A 22,513-nucleotide genomic window follows, 5' to 3' on the forward strand; every position below is an offset into this window, starting at 1 on the left:
CTGATTCGTGTTCTGGGGGCTTTGTGTTGCCTCTGCGCATGCTCATGTTTGTAGTGTGTCGTGGTGTGTCTAGGCGAGATTTGGCTGTATTTATAGCTGCATTTCTGGCTTGCGGACTATCTGGTGCTTCTGCGCATGCTGTGAGAGCTTCTCTTGGATCTGGGCATGCGCACATTTTGCAGCGCGGTTCTCCGAGCCGTCCTGGGGACTTTGTGTTGCCTCTGCGCATGCTCGGCTGTTCGCTGTCTCATGCTCTGCACTAGGCCAGGATTGCTGCTTAGCACCTGCATTTCAGGCATGTACCCTGCTTTGGTGCTTCTGCGCATGCCCCGGAGAGCGGTGTCTTTGGGCTGGGCATGCGCACACTTTGCAGCAAGGTTCTCCAGGGCTGATTTGTATTCCGGGAAGGAACTTTGTGTTGTCTCATAGCACGCTCGGTTGTCGTGTCTCCTGCCGTGCACTAGGACAAGATTGGTTACACTGGTAGCCGGGTTTCTGTTCTGGTGCCCCAGTGTCTGTTTTATGCGCATGCGCAGTTCCGCAGATAGTGACAGGTGTGTTGCCTGGAATCTGATGGCTGAACCTCACCTTCTGCTCAGAAACAGCATAGAAGTGAACTTTCATCGGCAGTGGCGCGAGCCGTGGCCCCTGCTGCTTCTCATCCGGGGGCCCCTGCTGCTTCTCATCCGGTAAGTGATGATGGGGTGTGCTGGAGTGTGATTATGGGCAGCGGCAAGCCGCAGGTCCCTGCTGCTCCTCATCCGGTGAGTGATGATGGGGTGTGCCGGTGAGTGATGATGGGGTGTGCTGGAGTGTGATTATGGGCAGCGGCAAGCCGCAAGTCCCTGCTGCTCCTCATCCGGTGAGTGATGATGGGGTGTGCTGGAGTGTGATTATGGGCAGTGGCGAGCCGCAGGCCCCTGCTGCTCCTCATCCGGTGAGTGATGATGGGGTGTGCTGGAGTGTGATTATGGGCAGCGGCAAGCCGCAGGTCCCTGCTGCTCCTCATCCGGTGAGTGATGATGGGGTGTGCTGGAGTGTGATTATGGGCAGCGGCGAGCCGCAGGCCCCTGCTGCTTCTCATCGGCAGCAGCGAACCTCAGGCCCCTAATGCTTCTGTCACACAGCACAGTCCTAGCATCACGCCAGAGTGCCTTGCGGCAATCACACATCAGTAGCAGCTACCTAGGACACAGCACAGTCCTAGCATCCTAGGACACAGCACAGTCCTAGCATCACGCCAGAGTGCCCTGCGGCAACCACACATCAGTGGCAGCTACCTAGGACACAGCACAGTCCTAGCATCCTAGAACACAGCACAGTCCTAGCATCACGCCAGAGTGCCCTGCGGCAACCACACATCAGTGGCAGCTGTCTAGGACACAGCACCGTCCTAGCATCACGCCAGAGTGCCCTGCGGCAACCACACATCAGTGGCAGCTGTCTAGGACACAGCACCGTCCTAGCATCACGCCAGAGTGCCCTGCGGCAACCACACATCAGTGGCAGCTGTCTAGGACACAGCACCGTCCTAGCATCACGCCAGAGTGCCCTGCGGCAACCACACATCAGTGGCAGCTGTCTAGGACACAGCACCGTCCTAGCATCACGCCAGAGTGCCTTGCGGCAATCACACATCAGTAGCAGCTGTCTAGGACACAGCACCGTCCTAGCATCACGCCAGAGTGCCCTGCGGCAACCACACATCAGTGGCAGCTGTCTAGGACACAGCACCGTCCTAGCATCACGCCAGAGTGCCCTGCGGCAACCACACATCAGTGGCAGCTGTCTAGGACACAGCACCGTCCTAGCATCACGCCAGAGTGCCTTGCGGCAATCACACATCAGTAGCAGCTACCTAGGACACAGCACAGTCCTAGCATCCTAGGACACAGCACAGTCCTAGCATCACGCCAGAGTGCCCTGCGGCAACCACACATCAGTGGCAGCTACCTAGGACACAGCACAGTCCTAGCATCCTAGAACACAGCACAGTCCTAGCATCACGCCAGAGTGCCCTGCGGCAACCACACATCAGTGGCAGCTGTCTAGGACACAGCACCGTCCTAGCATCACGCCAGAGTGCCCTGCGGCAACCACACATCAGTGGCAGCTGTCTAGGACACAGCACCGTCCTAGCATCACGCCAGAGTGCCCTGCGGCAACCACACATCAGTGGCAGCTGTCTAGGACACAGCACCGTCCTAGCATCACGCCAGAGTGCCCTGCGGCAACCACACATCAGTGGCAGCTGTCTAGGACACAGCACCGTCCTAGCATCACGCCAGAGTGCCTTGCGGCAATCACACATCAGTAGCAGCTGTCTAGGACACAGCACCGTCCTAGCATCACGCCAGAGTGCCTTGCGGCAATCACACATCAGTAGCAGCTGTCTAGGACACAGCACCGTCCTAGCATCACGCCAGAGTGCCCTGCAGCAACCACACATCAGTGGCAGCCGTCAGAGGTATTCATTGAATCTCCATTGAGTGGGTGAGCCCATACGTTTTTGTTTTTGTTTGGATCTCTCGTGGTTCGCTAGAGAGAGCAAACAATGTTTTACTTTGCAATATCTTTGTTTGGGGCGCTGTGTGACTAATAGAGTGTGCTTATGCCTCTTGTAGAGCACTTTACCTTTGAAGAGTCCTGCCCACCTGTAGTATTCTAGTTGACTTGGGGTTCCTCACCGGGCCTTGTTCCTTACCTCCTTGTGGACTATTGTGCATTAGACCAGGTCAGTAGTTTTCTGTGCTTGGACTTTCACGTTCTGGAGATAAACTTGAAATGAGAGTTCTTCACTACTGTCTCTATTTATTTCTCTGTCTGGATTGTGTTTGGCTATGTCCTCTTTTATCTTTATCCATTGAATAGTGTTTATTGTTGGCCAGGAGGCCTTTTATGCTTTGATGGGGTTTCGGTTTCTTAACTTTTCAACACATGCATGACTTTTGGATGCCATTCAAATGCTATGGCTACTGATTTATTACCCTTCTCTTTCTCTTTGCTTGACCTCCTTGCCACATACAATTGGTTCAGAGTTGTTTATAGGTTTTTTTACACACGGGATGTGAATCTTATGTGAAACAGCACCAAAACGGTCACGGTCTCTTAGGCCAAAACATGAGCACATGCCTTTTAACCTGCTGTGATACACAGATCTGATAAGGTTGTTTATTTTTGTTTTTTCCTGTCCATATTGCTCTTGAAGAAGGGGTGTCTACCTTGAAACGCATCCGCTCCCATCGGAATGCTTATTCTTTTGAGGACATTGATGTTATTAAACCACTACATTTTCTAATATTATTTAGTTGTGTATCTATTAGTGTGAATTTCTATCTCTAGGAATTGCCTGATCTTTCAGCATTGTAAAGTGTGCAGGGGACCGGAGGGTCCTATCCTTCGACCTCATTTGTTCTCAGGTTATACAGAGCCCCATAGGCTAAGATACTGATCGCCGTTCACCACTGTTAGCTAGCCAGGCAGTATCACGCCTGTTCCTCAGCTGGAATGTACGGGGCATCAACAAACCGATTAAAGGCAGGAAACTGGTCATCTGCATAGATGGGCGCAATCCCAAAATTATAATGCCACCAGAAATCCATGCGGTCCAAGCTCTAGTGGGGAAATAACAGATTCTACACCACATACTTCTGGCAATCGTGCTGTGTCATTACCATCATTCATTCCTCTATTCACTTGCGGCTTATGAAGGACCTAATACACCCAGTAGATACGTATGTCCTACTCCTCCCAATCGTGCTGTGTCATTACCATCATTCATTCCTCTATTCACTTGCGGCTTATGAAGGTCCTAATACACCCAGTAGATACGTATGTCCTACTCCTCCCAATCGTGCTGTGTCATTACCATCATACATCACTCTATTCACTTGCGGCTTATGAAGGTCCTAATACACCCAGTAGATACGTATGTCCTACTCCTCCCAATCGTGTGGGGTCATTACCATCATACATCACTCTATTCACTTGCGGCTTATGAAGGTCCTAATACACCCAGTAGATACGTATGTCCTACTCCTCCCAATCGTGTGGGGTCATTACCATCATACATCACTCTATTCACTTGCGGCTTATGAAGGACCTAATACACCCAGTAGATACGTATGTCCTACTCCTCCCAATCGTGCTGGGTCATTACCATCATACATCACTCTATTCACTTGCGGCTTATGAAGGACCTAATACACCCAGTAGATACGTATGTCCTACTCCTCCCAATCGTGTGGGGTCATTACCATCATACATCACTCTATTCACTTGCGGCTTATGAAGGACCTAATACACCCAGTAGATACGTATGTCCTACTCCTCCCAATCGTGTGGGGTCATTACCATCATACATCACTCTATTCACTTGCGGCTTATGAAGGACCTAATACACCCAGTAGATACGTATGTCCTACTCCTCCCAATCGTGTGGGGTCATTACCATCATACATCACTCTATTCACTTGCGGCTTATGAAGGACCTAATACACCCAGTAGATACGTATGTCCTACTCCTCCCAATCGTGCTGGGTCATTACCATCATACATCACTCTATTCACTTGCGGCTTATGAAGGACCTAATACACCCAGTAGATACGTATGTCCTACTCCTCCCAATCGTGTGGGGTCATTACCATCATACATCACTCTATTCACTTGCGGCTTATGAAGGACCTAATACACCCAGTAGATACGTATGTCCTACTCCTCCCAATCGTGTGGGGTCATTACCATCATACATCACTCTATTCACTTGCGGCTTATGAAGGACCTAATACACCCAGTAGATACGTATGTCCTACTCCTCCCAATCGTGTGGGGTCATTACCATCATACATCACTCTATTCACTTGCGGCTTATGAAGGACCTAATACACCCAGTAGATACGTATGTGCTACTCCTCCCAATCGTGTGGGGTCATTATCATCATACATCACTCTATTCACTTGCGGCTTATGAAGGTCCTAATAGACCCAGTAGGTAGATATGTCCTTGTTTGGGAGTTTTAGCGGGAGTAAAGACCCCAATGTAGATGATCCTTCCTTCTACATGGAACTAGCACAAGCCTGTGACTATGTCATGGACGGCTTTGAGATAATATGGAGCACGCAACCTTAACACCATGCTAGACATACATAAGGACCGATCGACGAGGAAGTTTAGGTCGCACTCAGCAGCTGTGAAAGTTATCAGGCAGATCATGTCTGCCCAACAACTAAAGTTTGCCTGGAGACATGTGCATCCGACATTCGGAGAAAACACTTTTACTCCTCGCTCCATGACTGTATGTCAAGAGTAGACTATTGACTGGTGTCGGCATCCCTACTGTGAACTCTGGGCAGGTATGACATCCTGCCAAGCACCTATTAGAACCGGGGAGTGGTCCGATTATCCCTCAGGCTGGATGTGGAGTATGTTCTATGCCCACAGTGGAAACTGACGGCAGTCACATTACTTCATCCCATATTTGTGTCGGCCCTTACAGATAACATTGTGACAAACTTTGAAACAAACACAGGTTTGGTGTCTAGCTAGTCAACTTTGTTGGAATCCTTCAAGGCGTACATCTGGGGTATTGCCCTGTCTTAGGTAGGGGGGATCCTGAAACAGGTTTGGAAGGAGCTGGCAGCTGTGGAAGTCAGAATCTGGGTGTTAGAGAACCAGTATGGCATCTCTCAGATGGACGAACTCTTGGGTAGAATCAAAAGTGAATTGCTGGAATTTCGAGTGCTAGCTGAGCGAGAGATTCGTTATATCAGCAGGCCAGTTATGGCTCGCAGATATGGTGTGGCTGAACAACCAGGCTGTACACTAGCCCGTGAGATCAAGACTATGGGCGTTAAGGGAATGATTAGGGAGATACAGGCTCAAACTAATGGAAAAGTCATGGATGAAGCGGCATAAATGATGCATTTGCTCACTGCTATAGTGCCCTTTGTGCTAATGTTGATGCGGATTTCGGCCAAAATGACCGAATCCAAATGACCTCACCAACCAAAAGTCTGAAAGAAGGTACCACCAAATTTTCGACCTTCGTTCGGACTTTTGGTTGGGTTGGTCATCTGGATTCGGTTTAGGGCTGCAGGGGTGTCCCCCCAACCCCGACTTACTATACTGTGAGCGGTGGTCGCGGGGGTGTCCCCCGCAGCTGTCCTGCAGTCCAAAAAAAAAGCAAAAAGGCTGCAGGGGTGTCCCCCGCAACACCTCACTCACCATACTATAGAGTATATGGTGAGTGGGGGTTGCGGAGGACACCCCCGCAGCTACTCGACAAAAAAGAAAAAAGAAAAGGACCCTGCGACGCCGGTTCCCGATCACAGAAGTAAAAGGGAACAGGCGTTGCAGGGACACAACGAGACGGAAGGCAAGGTAAGTAAGGGGGTGGGGTGGGGGTATGTTGGAGGTGTGGGTAGGGGTGTGGTTGGGTTTGTGGGGAGAGGGTTTGGGCACATTGGGAATGTTCAGGAGAGAAATGACCGAAGATTGTTTAGAACAAATAATCTTCGGTCATTTCTCCCTTGAACATTTCTACCTCGGGAAAATCACCCTGATTCGTAGATGTGTATACAGATCCGGATATGATTCATTACTTGCGTGGGATTGATCTCCCGTCCTTGACACTGGATGAAGCCATATCCCTTAAAGCAGGAATAACAGTGGATGAAAATGAGTGCGCCATCTGGGATCTGCCATTCGGGAAGGTTCCGGGTACAGACTGGCTAATTGCCGAAATTCTACAAAGAGTATAGGCAGGTCTTGGACCATACCTGCTTGGGGTCTGAGAAGGGTTTTTCAACGAGGGTGTACTACCACCAACGCTAGGGGTGGCCCTCATCATGGTATTACTCAAACCCAACAAACCACCGGAGGGAACTAGGTTAAAACAGACTATTGTCACTTATTAATGTTGACACAAAGATCATTGTGAAAATTCTGTCCAGCAGGCTATTACCAAGCATGACTAATATAGTACACCCGGATCAGCCAGGCTTTGTCCCCTCTTGATCCACAGTTCACAACTTACAAAGGCTTTTCTGCATACTGTCACAAATTAATCCACACGCAAGAGCAGTCACGACTACATTAGATGCAGAGAAAGCATCTGATTCTGTCTTCTGGAACTATATTTACTGTGCTGTGGGCCTTTCTGCTTGGGCCTGTACTTCATTAGTTTTGATGTAAATCTGCTTTATACCGTTCTCCTGGCCAGTGTCCGAATTAATGGTTGCTTCTCGCCCCGATAAAATGCAATACGTGTATGTGACTGGGTTGCCCCCTGTCTCCTCTCCTATATGCATTATGCTTAGGGCCTCTGGCAGAGTTAATCTGATCGCGCCATGATCGGGGGCTGCAATGCTGGGGTCTCCCGAGGTAATATCACTGTATGCAGATGATATACTGTTGTATATTTGATATCCAGATGTAAATATGAGGCCAGTTCTGGAGGAAGTTCAGAACTTTGCACAATATTCAGCCTGTAAAGTAAACTGGACACTGTCAGAGCTCTTCACACTGATGGAGGCAACTCCTACCCCGCCAGATCTAATGGATTTCTGGTGGTCAGCTGCGACCATCTCGGTTGCTAGAACCTACGCCTTGGTGCATATGCATAATCTGACCACATATTTAACAGAGTTATCTGGAAAGTTAAAGGGATGGTCTGAACTAGCAATATCAATGCCCGGTCAGCTGTCTCTTCTCAAGATGGTCATATTACCTAAACTCCTGTATATCTTTACTATTGTGCCTATTTGGCCGCGCAGGCCCGTCTATATGACTCTGGCATCAGGGAGCAGCGATATTGCACTGGGAATGTCGGACTACATCCTTTGCTCAGGGCTGCATGGTGGCCTCTGACATTGAGCTGTATTACGTAGTGGCCCAAGCACAGTATTGTGTCATACTAGTACAGAACAGACCACAAGGCACCACATGTAGATGTCAAAATGACGAAATGCAGCCCTATATAACCTGCAATTCCATGACAAGGGCTAGACTTCTGCACCTTTGACCTGGTTAGGATCACAGTCAATGCCTGGTCACAGATATTTAGAAGGTTGGACATCTGGACGCCTTATAATAGACAACTACACATTTGGGACTTCCCTGACCTGCAACCGGCAGTGGACAAGGAGATCAGAGGTCAGTGGGTTAGGGAAGGAGTAATAGCAATGGGAGACATGTTTCCAGAGGGACACTTTGGGACGCTAGAAGACTTCGCGCATAAACCGGGGGGAGAAACCGTGTCCGCTATCACTGCATGAGGGCGGCATGTAGGAAACTGGGGGCATTCTTTCCGAACAAGCCGGAATCCCACCAATGTATTGATTTTATCTTAAAAGACTTTGAGAGCTGTAGGACAGTCTCAGCGTTGTACAGTTTGGTGCAGCAAGGGCAGACCATGACTAGTAGTGCACGGGCCGCATGGTAGTCAGCTGTGAGTCGTGAGATGACAGACGAGAGCTGGAGGAGATTCTGTCAGCTAATGAAGGAGGTCTTGCTCAATGCCCGATTTCTCTTGATATAATGTAAAGTACTGAATAGATTGCATTACACGCCGGCCAGAATGGCACGAATATTCCCAAATGTACACAGGGAATGCCCCAAGTGTCATGGTGGGGCGGCCAGATTCATGCACATGTATTGTGCCTGTCCTCGGGTTAATGCCTTCTGGACAGCATTAGCTACCACATTATTTGAAATCATGGACATCCCACCAAACCTGGTTCAGAAACAAGTACCTCCTAGGGGACACTGGCAAAGTCTCCATTATAATGCACAGATTCTTCAATCTGGCATGACTGATTGGCAAAAAGTGTATGCTAAAATACTGGCAATCAAGTACATGTCCTACTAGGGCCAAGTGTCTTCAAGACCTCACGTCTGCTAACGAGCGAGAGGATGCACTCATTGGTCTAACGCAGAGTGTGCAGCGCCCTAAAGACCTATATGGCTTTATGGCTCTGCACACTCTACTATAGCAAGGGTTCAGGCAGTATATGTGTAATGCAGATGAAGCTGACCTTTGCCTCCATGTTTGTATGTACTAATGCAATAAATGTGAATTGTGTCAAGTCACTGACAAAATTCAAAGCCACCCTCTTAGTAATGAGGGAACCAATTGCTGCTAATATCTACCACTTGTGCGGCAACAAATTATGTGCAATTGCAATTTCTCCAATCGTGAGTGTGGACCGTCACAATGTAACACACCTTTTCTGGTAGCTGAAAAGCTTACAGCCTCTTTCTAAATCTGCCTGCCTCTACCCTCCGCCCCCTGCAACTCATCCAGAACAGGACTGCGAGAGTTGTCCTTGGCTTCAAGCCCAGGGATCATATCTCTCCATGACTGAAATCTCTGCACTGGCTCCCAGTGGCTGTGAGGATTAAGTTCAGAACCCTCTGCGTCGTTCACAAGGCCTTCTGGGGTCTGGGGCCTCAATACCTTCAACTCTCTCTTCCTAAATATCTTCCTTCTCGAGAACTTCGCTCATCCGCCTCCAACTCCCTCAGGGTCAGCCACTTCTTCAAGCAACGAGTTGGTGGTAGATCGCTTTCTTCGACTGGGGCCTCCCCCTGGAACACCCCCCTTGCCTCTCTGAAAATTGGGGAGAACCATCTCCGGTCCCGGAAGCAACTCAAGACCTTCTTCTTTGCTTCTGCTTTCTCTCCTCCTCTCCCCTGCTGAACTCCTGGCTGAAACTGAAACTGCACTGTCACCTGGCTACCCTGTGTTCTCGGGCCCAAGTCCCCTCCCGCCAGTTGCACACCTGCACTGCCCCCCCGGGCAACCCTTGCAATTGGGGCTGTTTCTGTATCCCTACAGCCCCCTCGCAGCACTTGACACCTGATGTCTGCACTTACCCTTGCACCATCCACCAGCTGGCTGCACTTCTTATTGTTCTTATTTATTGTTTTTATTTATTTACTGTTATCCTATGTACTGCACTTCCCCACCTCTTCCCCCTCACACATTTCCCCTTCCCCCCTCCCCTGCACTTGCGCAATCTCAATGTCACCTGGCCTAGTAAGATCGTTGTATCTGTCTTCCCTCTGTTCCCCTTCCTTGCTGCGCCTTGTAAAACTTGTGTATAGGCGCGTTATAAATGCCATATCATATCATAAATGCCACATCATATCAAGGTTAGCAAGGAAGAGGGAGCGAGAAGGCAGAGGAGAAAAGGAAGGTCTTGAGCAGGTTCCGGTAACTTCAGGTGGTCTGGCTCAAGTTTGAGAGGGGTTTGGGAGGCCGTTCCAGAGGGAGGCACCTGCAGAGGAATGAGATTTAACTCCCACTCTCTGCTTGGACAAGTGTCTGACCCACAGAGAGTTCGAGGTAGCTGAGCAAAGCCTTGTGGACGATGCAAAGGGCCTTAAACTTGATTCTTGCAGCCACCGGGAGCCAGTGCAGAGATTTCAGGGCTGGAGAGATAGGATAAGTCGTGCAGTCCTGTTATGGATTAGTTGAAGAGGGCGAAGAGTAGAGTTAGGCAGATTGAGAAAGAGGCTGTTGTAGTAGTCCAGCCTGGAGAGAACCAGAGCTCTGGAGACAGTATTCTTCTGGGGGAAGTTGAGAAAAGGGTAGAAAACCTCCGAGGAGGTGCAGCTGGAAGTAGTCCTTCTTCGCAATGTCTGTGATGTGAGGTGAGAAGGAGAGGGTGAAGCGAAGATGACCCAAAGGATTTTAGCCTTCGAGGAGAGCAAGGGTAGAGGGCCCAATGAAGGCAGCCAGAGTACGAGTGGGAAAGCAGGAGCAGGGTGCCCAATGAGAAAAATCTCAGTCTTACTGGCATTGTGGCATTTATCATTAGAGGCGCACCATTCCTGAATCGCGAATAGATGGTCAGGAATGAGCTAGGAAGGATAGTAGGCTGATGGAAGCCTAAAGGAGAGCTCTGGATGTCATCTGCATAATACTGGCAGTTAGAAGAGAAGGTGGAAATCAGGAGGACCAAAGGGGCCAAGTAGACATTGAAGAGCCAGGTAGAGAGGGTAGAGCCCTGCGGGACACCACAATTTGAGAGAGGTGGTAGAGAGAAAGGACCCAAGTTGGACCTGGGACGGTTCGTCCAAGAGGAAGCATGTCCACCACGCCAGAGCCTGAACCATGATGCTTAGGTTCTTGCGGAGTCGGTTCATCAGGATGGCGTGGTGACCATGTCAAAGGCAGAGGAAAGGTTAAGGAAGATGAGGACAGCAGGAGCACTGGAGTAAAGGTTAGAGAGCAGACCTTCATGGGTGTTCAGAAGAGCAGTTTCCGTGCCTTCGGCTGCTCTGAAGCCAGACCGATGGACATGGAGACAACCAGCAGATCCAGTGTGGAGGGTTAGTTGGTAGATGGCCAGCTTTTCCAGGAGTTTGCCCAGGAAAGGAGTGATGGAGATCGGGCGATAGTTTGCCAGACAGGAGAGATAGGCAAAATGCTTTTTTTAGAAGAGGCTGCACAAGGGAGTGCTTGAAGAGGGAGGGGAAAGATCCAGTGACGAAGGAGTGATTACAGAAATTGGCCAAGGCTGGAGCAAGGGAAGCAATGTGGTCCTTGATAGTTCTAGAAGAGAAGGGGAGCACCTGTTTGGGAGCCACTTTCATAGATTGGACTTGTCTAGAAACATCATTGGGTGTTACCGAAGAGAGGGAGGAAAGAAGCAGAGGAGGGGGAGAGGCAGCCATAGGAGGCATGAGAGAGATAGAGGGAGAGAGAGAGGCAGGGGAAAGTGAGGACAGGATGTCCTGGGTTATAGTGGTGAAATGAGAAGCCAGAGCTGAGTAGAGGGGCTGGGAGGGAGCAGGGGAGGTGGTGGTTGCAGTGTCTTCATACATCTTGGGGTACATTCCTAACTTGATGCCTTTCTGGGGACTCTTTAGCTAGTAATACTCTAGTGTGGAAAAACCCAAAAGGTTCACATTTCTATGGGATCGTTCTAGGCGAAGGCTCACGCCTGTCCAATGATCCCTTCTAAAGGCAAGGAATGAAAGAGCCCTTTATTTATTGGTTGGGTGCATATAATCAGAGCTCCACAAGGTTTGCTTCCCTGACCACATGAAGTGTCTTCCTTTTTTAGTTCAGTTGCTTAAAGACGTCAGTAGGAATATGCATAGGTACATTTTGAGAACATATATAACAGTTTGAGGAGAATGTTAATCTTATGATAATTCTTCCCACTATAGGAATGGGGGAGGGCAGTATATCTAGCTAGTAGTTACTCATTTTCTTTCAGTATTGCATGAAAGTTCACTTAATAGGTAGTGTTTGGGTCTTCTGCACTATCAGTCCTAGGTATTTTCCTGTTTTCTGTAAAGGATACCAATGTGGTAATCAGAATTTCATGCCATAGTTTCCGTGTTGTAATGATTGATTTAAAAGCCCCAAAAAGACCCAGAATGATGCAGATCTGTGTTAGTGCTCTAAGCTGTTTTAATAATCTTATAATTGATGCATAGTCGAATTTTAAATTCCTAGTTGTTTGTACCCAGAAATGCCTTCCTATTTGACAATCTGAGAGGAACTGCAAAAAGCAGCGGGGATAGAGAGAATCCCTGCCTAGTTCTGTGGCTAATTCTAGTTTCTTGCTCTCGGGGAGTGCACTATATCTGATAAATAATTCTGAATGTCCCCCCATCAAACAGAGTCGGAGCAGGGCTTGTTGTAAATACGCCCTCTCCACTGCAGTCAAATGCCTTTTCTATATCTATGGACATTGTGCCATGGGGATGTCTCTCGGCACTAGAGCGGCCAATGGGTGCCTGGATATCCATGATTTCTGTATTATTATTCTGTCATTTTCCTAAGGAATACCAGGACAGGATAGAAGTGGAAACTTGTTCACTGAAGTAATGAACACAATGATAAAAGCTGGAGTCTACAGATTTCTATAGCATTACACAAACTTGTAGCAGCCTAAGCTGTGTTTAATTCATCAGAAGACTTGAATTCTGGTTCTTGTATTAGGTAGTGTCTTGGCAGAGAGGCTGACTCTGGCTTTCTTGTTAGGTATGGTCTTCGTAGAGTCACTGATTTGGGCCTTCGGATAAGGAAGTGTCTTGTTGGAGACACTTATTCTGGCTTTCTTCTTTGGTAGTGTATTGGCAGAGGCCCTGACTCTGGCTTTCTTGTTAGGTATGGTCTTCGTAGAGTCACTGATTTGGGCCTTCGTATAAGGAAGTGTCTTGTTGGAGACACTTATTCTGGCTTTCTTCTTTGGTAGTGTATTGGCAGAGGCCCTGACTCTGGCTTTCTTGTTAGGTATGGTCTTCGTAGAGTCACTGATTTGGGCCTTCGTATAAGCAAGTGTCTTGTTGGAGACACTTATTCTGGCTTTCTTCTTTGGTAGTGTATTGGCAGAGGCCCTGACTCTGGCTTTCTTGTTAGGTATGGTCTTCGTAGAGTCACTGATTTGGGCCTTCGTATAAGGAAGTGTCTTGCTGGAGACACTTATTCTGGCTTTCTTCTTTGGTAGTGTATTGGCAGAGGCCCTGAATCTGGCTTTCTTGTTGGGTAGTGTCTTGATACAGACACTCATTCTGGCTTTCGTATTCAGGTTTCCTGCCAGAGACACTGGGCCTGATTCCAAGTCTGCCGGTCCGGAATTAAGGGTGCCGGTAGTAACGTACCAGCAAAATTCCCGGACCAGCAGACTATAACTGTGCCTGCACTTGGCAGGGTCTAACTTGCCAGGTGCAGCGTCCCTGGTAGTTACAGTTTTCATAGAAGCACCGGCACCATTAGCAACAGTGCCGGTGCATCTGTCTCCACTCCCATAGAGTCGTATTTGAATCTATTGGCAAGGGGACTTATGATTTCCACCGCCTGAGATCTTGGCCCGCCGGGACTTGTACGTCTCGGTGGTACTGAGATCTCAGGCAGCGGATACAGTTGTGGCACCGGCGTGTTACCTCCAACCTCGTAATGAGGCCCACTGACTCTACTTTTCTTGTTGGTTGGGGTCTGGGTAGGGACACTGATTCTGGTTTTAGTATTAGGTATTGTCTTGGCAGAGGCACTGATTCTGGCTGTCTTCTTGGAAGGTGTCTTGCGAGAGACACTGACGCTGGCTTTCTTCTTTGGTAATGTCTCAGAAATAAAGTTTAGAGATCTTGAATGAGCACAGAGGTATCTGTTACTGCACATGTGTGGTCGGGAGAGGCAGGCAAATGGAAGGTTCTGAGATAGCGGACCTCTTCTCATGGGAGTGGGTGAGTTAAATAACTGAACTCTTATTCACTTTGCTGCATTTGTGTCTACTTTCCCACATATCTACCCAAATAACCTTGATGGCGTCCATACAGTTGGTGGATCGTCCATTCTTGTTAGAAGAGACCCGTTAGCAGTTTGAGTTAGCGAAGAGTTTCTTTAACAGGCACATTTTGAGGTCTTTTTCTGAATATAGGTTACTTGGATGATGTCTGCAGCGTGGGGCGTACAGTGTTGCAGAATATGGGACCCAGAGCTGCTAATGGTTTTTTAGTTCTATCTATTATTGAAAGTGGGAGGGATCCAGCATGAGTCACTATAAAAACACAATAATGAGATTATAAATATTATTGGTCTTTACTACCTCTGTCCACAGAGTGCTAGAAAACCTCTCAAATTGCTGCCATTGAACACTGAAGTAGCCAATGCATAGTATGTCTATATGCTTTTTAACATGTTGACATATAATCTGTCATTTTACTTCCACAGGTGACTGAAACAAAAAGAAGAAACAATGTGCTAATGTGTTCTCTGAAAAATTAGCAGAAGTAACTGCTCTACTTGGAATAACGTGAAGATGTCCCAGAGATCTCAAATTCAAACTATTTCAAGAAGACTTTTAGGTCAAGAACTCTACAGCTATAAAGCTATGGATTCTGAAAGCGGTTTCTGCTCTCTCAGCATTACGTATCACCAAGCGCAAGCATTTCCAGGGGAATTAAATGCTTTTCAAAAGTAAACAAAGCAAAGTAACTTTATATTTGTGGTATTTGGTAGAAAATCAATCGTCATGAAATCAGCCCGATTCTTCACAGGAGATGCCTACGCAGTAGATGGTCTACATGAAAACTGGACTGTTTAAGAAACTGGCAGAACCCATAGAGATGAACATACGTTAACTTCAGAATGAAGTTCCATTATGCAATACGGAAGTATAAGGAAGGGCTCCTTGGGAGATACATATTGAGCAGGATATAGTCATATCCTGTCCCTGGGATCAGTTTAGCATTTCTCATGGAAAATTTCCTCAACAAAACCCCACCTGGAGAAAGCAAAGCCCCAGAAAAAGTGTACCAGTGCCCAAAATGTGAGAAAGGATTCCGGTGGAAAGCACATCTAACTGTACATGAGCGCACACACACTGGAGAAAAACCTTATCGGTGCTCTGAATGCCAAGCCTGCTTCAGTCGCAAGGCCGGTCTGTTTCAACATGAGAGAACACACACTGGAGAAAAACCATATCAGTGCTCTGAATGTGAAGCATGTTTCAGTAATAAAGGCAATCTAGTTCGACATGAGAGAACACACACTGGAGAGAAACCTTATCAGTGCTCGGAATGTCAAACAGGTTTCCGTCACCAACACAGTCTGGTTCTGCATCAAAGAAGACACACAGGAGAAAAGCCTTATCAGTGTTCTGAATGTCAATCAAGTTTCAGTCACAAACGCAGTTTGGTTCTCCATGAGAAAAAACACACTGGAGAAAAACCTTATCATTGCTCTGAATGTCAAAAAACATTCAGTTATCAAAGCGATCTGATTCGACATGAGCGAAAACACACTGGAGAAAAAGCATATCAGTGCTCTGAATGTCAAAACACATACCGTCAGAAAAGCCACCTGACTCAACATGAAAGAAAACACACTGAAGAAAAACCTTATCAGTGTTCTGAATGTCAAAAAAGGTTCAGTGAGAAAAGCAAACTGACCCTGCATGAGCGGAGACACACTGGAGAAAAACCTTATCAGTGCTCAAAATGTCACAGTCGCTTCAGTCAGAAAGGCAATCTGGTTGTACATGAGAGAACACACACTGGAGAAAAACCTTATCAGTGCTCTGAATGCCAAAAAGCATTCAGTCAAAAACCCAGCCTGGTTCTGCATGAAAGAATACACACTGGCGAAAAACTTTATCAATGTTCTGAATGCCCAAAAACATTCGGTCAGAAAAGCAATCTGATTCTACATGAGAGAAAACATACTGGAGAAAAACCTTTTCAATGCTCACAATGCCAAACACGCTTCAGAGACAAAAGGAGGTTGGTTTTACATGAGAGTAAACACACTGGAGAACAGTTGCATCTTTGCCGGAAATGTCAGCAAAGCTTCAGCCAGAAAAACCCAGATGAGGTTTTAGCCCATTGCAAATGGTGATGGTCCCACAACGGAAGCCACAAGCAAATATCCAGAGACCCAAAAATCACAAAGATAGAAACTGTGCATTGAGAATAGGAAGATTAACAGGTGCAATGCCATGCTCTTTATATCGTCGTAAGAACGGTGTTCATTTCCATCAAGGCATGTATTGTGTGTGTTAACCCACCTCATTTGGAGATATCAACCCAGAAAGAAAATAATTAACAGGTGCACGGAAAGTAAGAGCAGTTTCCATCGAAAAAACCATCATCTAACAAATTGTCTGGTTTTGTCAAATAACATATACTGTCACAACTGTGCAACTGGAGCACCAATTGGCACCCATTGTGGACTCACTGCTGTTGCTCCTTTCCGTGAGCATTCAGAGTGTGGCCCTGGTTCTGTGGGAAACTCTTCCCCCCATTCTGTGTACACCCCAAGAGGGAACCTAACGTGTTTGTTTTACTTGTACTCCCTGCCCCTTTCCCTTTGGAAATAACTAGGTCGACAATCCCAGTTCTACGACATACCAGACAACATCAAGCGATCCAGACCTACAGAAGGTTGCAGTATAAAAACTGAAATGATAATTCAACTGCATACATGACCCACAAGAAACATACTCTTTGATTGCACCATCTCCATTCGAAAGGCTTCACCGTCTTCTACAACACGTTTGGATATTGTTCTTGTAGCCCGGCTGTGCCTTTGTTGCCCTACCTTCAAATGGTACACTCGCACCCATTTCTTGCATTTCATCCTGTTTTGTAAGCTGAGCTTTTTACCTTCTTGACTAGCTTGAAGAGCCAGGCCTAACAGCGATAGTTAAAGTTTCCAACCTCGTTTTGGTGGTGTAACCTCAGACCATCATTAACTCCTCATTTCAGGCAAGCCTGGTTTGCAAAATATAAGTTATCCCTTTTAAAACCTAGTGTGATTAAATGACTAGTTCAATGTAGGAGTACAGGGACGAGTAGTGGCTAAGTCTTCTACTCAGCCCCACAGTACTACTAAACCAGCAGTGATCTGAATCCTAAAGATGACACAGGTGCAGCCTAAAAGGCCTACCTCATTTGCCTCCTCTTGTAATGGCTATATTTCTGGAGGCGTATGCACTGATACAAGTAGCAATGCAAATAATGTGAGTACTATGATTACAAAATAAAAGAATACCCAATCAAAGTTCTATAAAAATACATACTTCAATTAACAATAAAAATTACTATGGGCCTCATTACGCCGTAGGTGGTAAGCGATTACCGGCACCGGTAAGGGCACCGGTGCCGGTAATCCCTTACCACCCTATTCCGAGGTCCCTTAGCGGGTCCCTTCCTTAACGCCTGGTCTGACCAGGTGTTAAGGACGGGACCCGTTAAGGGACTTCAGAGCTAATAACGGTACCGCAAATTGCAGTACCATTATTAGCTACTTCCCCATTCCCATCGAGCCCTGTGGGGGCTCAAATGGGAATGGGGAATGGTTTGGTAAATGGGGACTTACCGGTCCCTCCAAGGTCGGAATGGACCGGTAAGTCCCCATCTAACCAAACCAGAGTCGGTACCGGTATGGGAGGCAGTCATGGCGCAAATAGCGCCATGGCTACCACCATACTCGGAATGAGGGCAGCGTCTTTAAACTAGATTTGAATTAGTCTTTTCTGACATTCTACTTTATTTTTGTCTCTTTTTGATCAAGGCGATGATATCAGCCTTTTCAATATAGCTGCAGTGTGCGTTGTAAATGACGTCATTGCATGAAACTTTAATGTCATGAGGTCATTATTATTATTTGTTTTTTTATAGGCTTGTAGGTCTCAGTGCGCACAACTATCAAAGTACAAACAGTAGTAAGAGGAAACCTGTTAGTATGAGAGTGGGGCCAATAACTGGCAATCACACATGTAACTGTTCTAGTCCTGGGAGTTGAACAAAAGGGTTTTTATTGCTTTTTTAAAAACCACACATTTTGGAATGTTTTTATTTCTGATTTTATGGAGTTCCAAAGATTGTGTGCACAAACATCAAAACAAGTGCCTCCAAATGTTTTCAAATTTAAATGGGGTACTATTAGATTTGCATGCGAATTTGATCAAAGAAGGCATGCGTGTACAGTCTTCTTCAGGCACTGTTTTAAGTATGCGGGTGCAGTGACATGTACACACTTGTGTGTGAGTGTAAGGATTTTATGATTAATGCGCGGTGTCACTGACATGTTATACGTTAATTCTTGGCTAGCCCATATATGGCTCTAACAGCACCATTCTGTGCTATCTGAAGAGTTTTTACATAACGTTTTGTAGTTCCGGCCAGAAGACTATTATAGTAGTCAAGTCTTGAGTTTACTAAGGATGTACCCACTGCAGAGATACTTTTTGCAGATAGGTAAGGTTTAATCTGCCTGATCATCTTGGTTGTATAAGCACATGTTGTCATACTCAACGGTGGAAAAACTGAGGTGCTGGTGGTGGGTTCCATCTCGCCATCTCTCTATTGGACCCTTGAGTTCTGGCCAGTGAGTCTTGGCCCATTCCCCCAGCCTGTTTCATCTGTCAAAAACCTGGGTGTCAAGTTGTTGGCGTCTCTGTCTGTGGCCAACCAGGTCTCTTCTGTGGTTCAAAGGGCCCATTTCAAGCTACGAATGTTACATACGTTTCTTCCATATATCCCGGCTAAGCTCCATGCACCGGTTGTGTCAGCATTAGTTATCATTAACATCTATTACTGCAATGCTCTTTATTTGGCTCTTCTGCAATACCCTTTGTGTCATATCCAGCTTTTGCCGAATGCGCTGCCAGGGCTATTCTACATCCGCCCTGGGGGGCTCATATGACCCCATTGTTACGACAGCTTCTCTGGCTGCCTGTTGAGCAACACATCAGGTTTAAGACACTGGGGGTCATTCCGAGTACGGCGGTAGGGGGTTAACGGCACCGGTAAGGATGCCAGTGCCGTTAACCCCCTACCGCCGTATTCCGAGGTCCCTTAGCGGGTCCGACTAGGGCCGGCTGGTTTTGCCAGCCGCCCTTAGCGGGACCCGCTAAGGGATCAGGGAGCTAATAACGGGCCCGCTATTTGCGGGCCCGTTATTAGCTCCTTCCCCATTCCCATTGAGCCCTATGGGGGCTCGAATGGGAATGGGGAATGGCATTCAGAATGGGGAATTACCGGGTCCGCCTAGGTCGGAATGTCCCGGTAAGTCCCCATTCTGACACCACTGACCTGGACACGGGTTTGGAGGCAGCCATGGTGCTATTAGCACCATGGCTACCTCCAAACTCGTAATGACCCCCACTGTGTATCTATGGTTTATTCGCTGAGTTTCTTCAAAGCAAATTTGCTCTGTACATTCCTACCGGGCCTCTTGGGTCCCAGCATCTCAGACTTTGTAATCTCCCAGGTTCAGGCTTACATGCACGGGGGGCTGTGCCTTCTCAGTGGCTGCTGCTAAAGCTTGGAAGCAATTGCCATGTGCACTGCGCAGCATGAAGTCTCATATCGCATTCCACTGTGCTTTGAAGACTTTTCTGTTTTAATCTTCTATCTTGATCCGTGCCTCTTGTTAGCGCCAAGATGCCTCTGGGCTTATGCTGCACTCTACAAATATCATTAAGATAACATAAGATAAGACATGCAGCTTTAGTCTGTTGTACGTGTTTTACCATGGTACGGCCGGAGTCTAAGTAGACCCCCAAGGTCTTTACACACGTACCTACTTATATGGTACAGTTTGACATTTTGAACTGAGCATACCTGTCATCTAGTTTTATCATTCTTTGGTTCGTGCATCCAATTATTAACTCTGTTTTATTCTTTTTCAATGCCAGTGAATTAACAGTAATGCATTCTTTGATTAGATCATACAATTTTTTATTTTTTCCACTTCTTCACCATTATTCCCAGTTAGTTCCAAGACCACCTGGGTATCGTCGGCATAGTTAGTATATCCTATTCTGGCACTATCCAGGAGGTCAAAAAGTGGTCTTGTGTACACATTAGGGGCACACCACAAGTAAGTTACTCCGATGGTGCCTGAAAGCCATATGAGGCTACTCTAGCAGTTCATGGTCCGAGAAACTAGGCCATCCAGGAGACAGTATCATCAGTGCAATTGATGTTTCAGTTCCATGAGAGGCTCGGAAATTCCATTGTCAGACACTCAACACATTGGGCCTCATTACGACTTCGGCGGTAACCCTTAAATCCGGCAGTCGCGCTATTACCACCGAATTTAAGGGTCTGCCGAATCAGGGCTTCGGCGGGTTTCGCCCCAGCTCTGAGCTGGGGGGAAATCCGCTGAAAATTTGCGCTATTACCGCCGGCGGTAAGAGCGCGAAAATTCCCCATTGAGCCCAATGGGGAATGGGGCATTCCCGAATGGGCTCAATGGGGAATTACTTTACCGCCGAACTCGTGATCCGGCGATATTAGCGCCGGAGAGTCCGGCGGTAGGGCTAATACCGCTTGCGGTAATACCGCCGGCGGTACCGCCAAAGTCGTGATGAGGCCCATTATACGTTTCAATATGTGTTTGTAACTTTAAATACGCTGCCCTGTCCAAGATATCCAATAAAAAAGGAACCTTAGCAATGGGACAAAAGGTACCTGCCTCAAAGGATCAGCAGTGTCCTTCTTAAGGATGGGAAAGATCCATACCTCCTTTAGGCATTGAGGTACTGTACATGTGTTAAGAGGAGTTCACTATTTCCGTCACAAGAGTTGCTGAGCAGTCAATAGATTACTTAATTATATTGGCTGGACATGTATCACCAATACATAGCGAGGGTTTCAGGCCTTTCACAATTTGGATCAATTCAGCCTCTGACAACATTGAGCTTAAATTCGGGGGGGAATTGTGGTACATGGTTAGTTATCGAGTTATTGTTGGGAAGGGTTTTGGACTTAATGTTATTTGAAAACCATGTTTATTCATCACACACCATGATTCACTTTTATAGTCAGGCTTGCCATTTTCTTACCCTCCAGTTTCTGTTATCCCAATTGACAGCCAAATTGAAAAATGCTGAGGCCCAAAAGATCAGATGGGCAGAGGAAGACAAGATCTGTTGTACAACCTGGAAGCAAGCCCTGTGCCATAGCCCCATTTTGGAAGTCGCAGATTTTTCTAAAGAATTTATTCTCCAGACTGATGCCTCCTTAATGGGGTTAGGAGCAGTCCTGTCACAAGACCATGATGGTGTGGAACATCCAATGTTGTACATCAGCAGAAAGCTGTTCCACCGTAAGAAGAACTACTCAATCTTTTAGTTAGAGGTACTGGCAATCAAGTGGAATCGGAGGAATGGTCTAAGATTTTACTATCCATTTTTAACCAGGTTATATCGACAAAACAAATCCTTTTCTCATGGAAGAAATCTGTGATTATCTTAATTTTTAAGAAGGGAGATAGAGAGCACCCTCATAACTACTGCCCCATAACTTTATTAGACGTACCGGGAAAGATTTGTGCACGTTTGCTGTTGAGAGACTTATTGTGCTGGGCGGACCATGCCTTGCTTTTAGATACACATCAATCAGGACGTATTCCAGGTCTGGGGACCCTAATAAATCACCTGCCGCTCACTCTAATTAAAACGAGTGATAGAAGTCTGGAAGCTGGTTTTTATGGCATTTCTTTTACTTCAAACTGGCCTTTAATTTGGTACCTAGACGTTTGTTATTTCAAAAGATGAAGGACGCCGCATGTCAGTGTTTGCAATCCCTAATTTAGCAGCTCTACTCGGGAACATTGATCCAAGTTTGACTAAACTAACAGGGACTCCTCTTTGAATCTATTCCGACCTCCAACAGTCTAAAGCAGGGGTGCATACTAGCCCCTGCGTTATTTAATTTGTTTCTAGACGATATGTGGAAACATTTGGAGATGTCAAATTCATATCCTCCAAAAATAGGACTCTCCCCTATATCTTGGCTCTTCTATGCGGATGATCTTGTCCTTTTTGCCAAGACTCCCATAGGGTTACAAAGATCTCTACTGGCTCTGGAGCGTTATGCTAATAAAAACCAACTGCTAATTAATGTTGAGAAATCAAACATCCTAATTTTTTCAACAAAGAAGTTAAATAAGAGATGTTTGATGAGCTCGTCTTTATATAGGAATCCCTTGTTGGTGGTCAATGAACATCGATACCTGGATATCAACACTAATAACAGTATGC

General features: G+C 46.8%; 1 protein-coding gene across 1 annotated transcript; it reads left to right on the forward strand.

Moving 5' to 3' along the window:
* The first annotated feature begins 358 nt into the window (after positions 1–358).
* Positions 359–19,246, forward strand: LOC138489403 (zinc finger protein 182-like). Its single transcript, XM_069617128.1, has 2 exons — positions 359–689; positions 14,692–19,246. Exon 2 carries the CDS (start codon positions 15,217–15,219, stop codon positions 16,354–16,356), a length of 1,140 nt encoding a protein of 379 aa, XP_069473229.1. The 5' UTR covers positions 359–689; positions 14,692–15,216; the 3' UTR covers positions 16,357–19,246.
* Positions 19,247–22,513: the final 3,267 nt, after the last annotated feature.

Source organism: Ambystoma mexicanum, chromosome 9 (assembly GCF_040938575.1).
Source record: "Ambystoma mexicanum isolate Mex_15411 chromosome 9, UKY_AmexF1_1, whole genome shotgun sequence".
In the NCBI taxonomy this organism is placed as follows: domain Eukaryota; kingdom Metazoa; phylum Chordata; class Amphibia; order Caudata; family Ambystomatidae; genus Ambystoma; species Ambystoma mexicanum.